General features: G+C 53.7%; 1 protein-coding gene across 8 annotated transcripts in view; it reads left to right on the top strand.

The window, feature by feature from the left end:
- Positions 1 to 2,303, top strand: part of DRC12 (dynein regulatory complex subunit 12 homolog) — a 16,440-nt gene that overhangs the window by 9,644 nt on the left and 4,493 nt on the right. For 6 of the 8 annotated variants that reach the window (XM_006152308.2, XM_006152307.2, XM_014589269.2 and 3 more), the window contains exons 3-5: positions 74 to 139; positions 1,019 to 1,138; positions 1,620 to 1,712. In XM_006152308.2, the coding sequence (XP_006152370.1) occupies positions 74 to 139; positions 1,019 to 1,138; positions 1,620 to 1,712 (279 nt within the window). The remainder of the gene's footprint in view (positions 1 to 73; positions 140 to 1,018; positions 1,139 to 1,619; positions 1,713 to 2,303) is intronic. The other 2 variants (XM_014589272.2, XM_014589273.2) reach the window with 2 other exon arrangements.

The following is a 2,303-nucleotide window of genomic DNA, read 5'->3' as shown; positions in this document are numbered from 1 at the left end:
GGTGTAGAGGACGGAGGGGAGGGAGGAGCGCCGAGGGCAAGACCAGCTCAGTCCCTGCGAACTTGCCTGGCAGATGTGGAGGCCGAGTCCAAGCACAGACTGGTGGTGCTGGAGAAGGAGCTGCTCCAAGACCGCCTGGGTAAGAGGGATTAGGGCTGGGGCCACAGAGGTGGTAGCGGGGCATTTCTGTACCTTGGGGCACTGGAGAGCTGGAGCTATGAAGGGGGGAGCTAAGCCAAACCCTGACCATTCCCCCAGTGCAAAGGGAGTGGGTGGTGAGGATTGGTGAGGGAAGCTACTTATTAAAATATTATTTTATTGGGCAGGCAGGTAGCACGGTAATTAAAGCACTGGACTCCCATATGGCCAACTAAAGTTCAAGTCCTGGACCTGAAGTCTTGCTTTCTCACTTTCTCTCTCTCTCTCTCTAGTAAAATTAAAAATTAATAATAATAAATAAAATTAAAAGAGAGAAAGCAAACCTCAGGTCTAGGACACGAACCTTAAACACCATGCCACCTGCTGATCCGGAGAAAAGATTTTATTATTTTGGGGGGAGGGGAGGTTTTTGCCATAGGGCACGTGTGCCCACCAGAAATAGAGACAGAGACAGTGAGAAGGAAAGTGAGAAATCACCCCCCACAGGGGGGATGGCCATGCTGCAATCCCTTCTCCTCCATTCTCCTCCTGGGATTTAGGCGTGCACGCACATGCGCCCAGCCTGAGTTTCAAGCCTAGACCTCCAACCTTGGTTGGCCATGTGGGAGTCCAGCAACGTAACCGCTATGCCATCTGCTGGCCCCTAGAAGTTATTCTTTTATAGTAAGAACATTTAGGGAGTTTTTTAGTAGTAATGGACTGCCCTTGAGAGTCTAAGAAATCAAAGAACCCATGGAGGAAATGAGAGGCCGGATGCCCTGCTTTCCAGCATCAGAGCTGGGCAGAGTCCTTCAAGCCCCTGGAGGCTGATTCAGAGGGACGCCCAGCCAGTCCTGAGGGCGGCTCTGGGACTTCACAGCTCTAAGGAGGGATGAGACACGACGAGCCAGGGCTGCTGAAGACCAGCTGAAGCAGAGGCTGCAAGGGCTAGAGGCTGAACTAGAAGAGGCCCGGAGTGAAGGGAAGGCCATATATGCAGGTGTGTCGTGGCGTGACCCAGTGGGCAGGAGCCAGGGGCCTAGAAGAGGGCCAGAGGACACAAGGAAGAGGGCCAAGGAGGGCTTCTGACCGCTGGGCCTAGTCCCAGCCTCCGCTGCACAGCGCGGATCAGGCAGGTTCTCGAAGGAACCAAAGGAAGGTCTTGGCCTCAGGCAAGAACCTGCTGCCAAGTGCTTGATGCCCTATGGGAGTACAGTGTAGTCACAGCCATTACTCCCGTCATCCCTTGGGAGTGAGTGGAGAAGGCTAGAACCCCCATCCTGAGCTGGCATGGGGGAGGGAAGACGGTTTTCCTGTCCCTGGCCCAGGTTCCCAGTGTCTCCCGGCCTCTCAGAACCAGAACCAAGGTGGCCTTCATACTCCCGTCCTGCTGCAGCCAGTAGCCTCTTGCCCACCCACAACTTCCTTTCTCTATCTCTCCATCTCCACCCGGGGCCCTGGCCACCTGCTGCCCCACTCAGAGATGAGTCGCCAGTGCCGGGCTCTTCAGGAAGAGGGGAAGGCCCGCAGCAGGCAGCTGGAGGAGGAAGTGAGGGGCCTTCGCGAGCAGCGAGGTAGGTTCCCCACCCTCCAAGCCCTTTCTCTTCCAGGGGCACTGACAAGGCCCAGCACGAAGGTGTGGACTTAGGTGCTTCTCCCCAAGCGCAGTCTGTCTGGTCAGATCACTTTGCCTGCTGTCGCCCTCACTGTGGACAGGCTCAGCGACTCATGATGGCAAGAACCTCTCCGTCAAGAAGAGCTAGGTCCACCTCCCATTTCGCTCAGTCTCTCCAAATCCAGCCCTCGCTCCTCCCACTGCCCTGTCTCTCATGAGCAAAACACATTCCCTCGTAGTTTAACTGATTTTTGAAAAAATTCACTTCTTCCATAAGTGAGAGAAGGTAAGAGAACATTCCCGATGGGGGTCTTCTCTCTCTCTTTTTTTAAGGATTATTTATTTATTTTTATTTATTGTTATTCTTCAGTTTGACCAGAGACAGAGAGAGGGAGAGGGAGAAACCAACCAAGCCACCAGGTCCGGGACTTGAATCACAGCTGGCCACATGGGAATCTAGGACCTTAACCACCATGCCACCTATCGGCCCCTTAATGGGGGCCTTTTTTTTTTTTTTTTTTTGATGATTTTTTGCTATTGGGGACGTGTG

Source organism: Tupaia chinensis, unplaced genomic scaffold (genome assembly GCF_000334495.1).
Source record: "Tupaia chinensis unplaced genomic scaffold, TupChi_1.0 Scaffold000348_1, whole genome shotgun sequence".
NCBI classification, from domain to species: Eukaryota; Metazoa; Chordata; class Mammalia; order Scandentia; family Tupaiidae; genus Tupaia; species Tupaia belangeri.
This window is presented reverse-complemented; position numbering and strand designations above follow the sequence as displayed.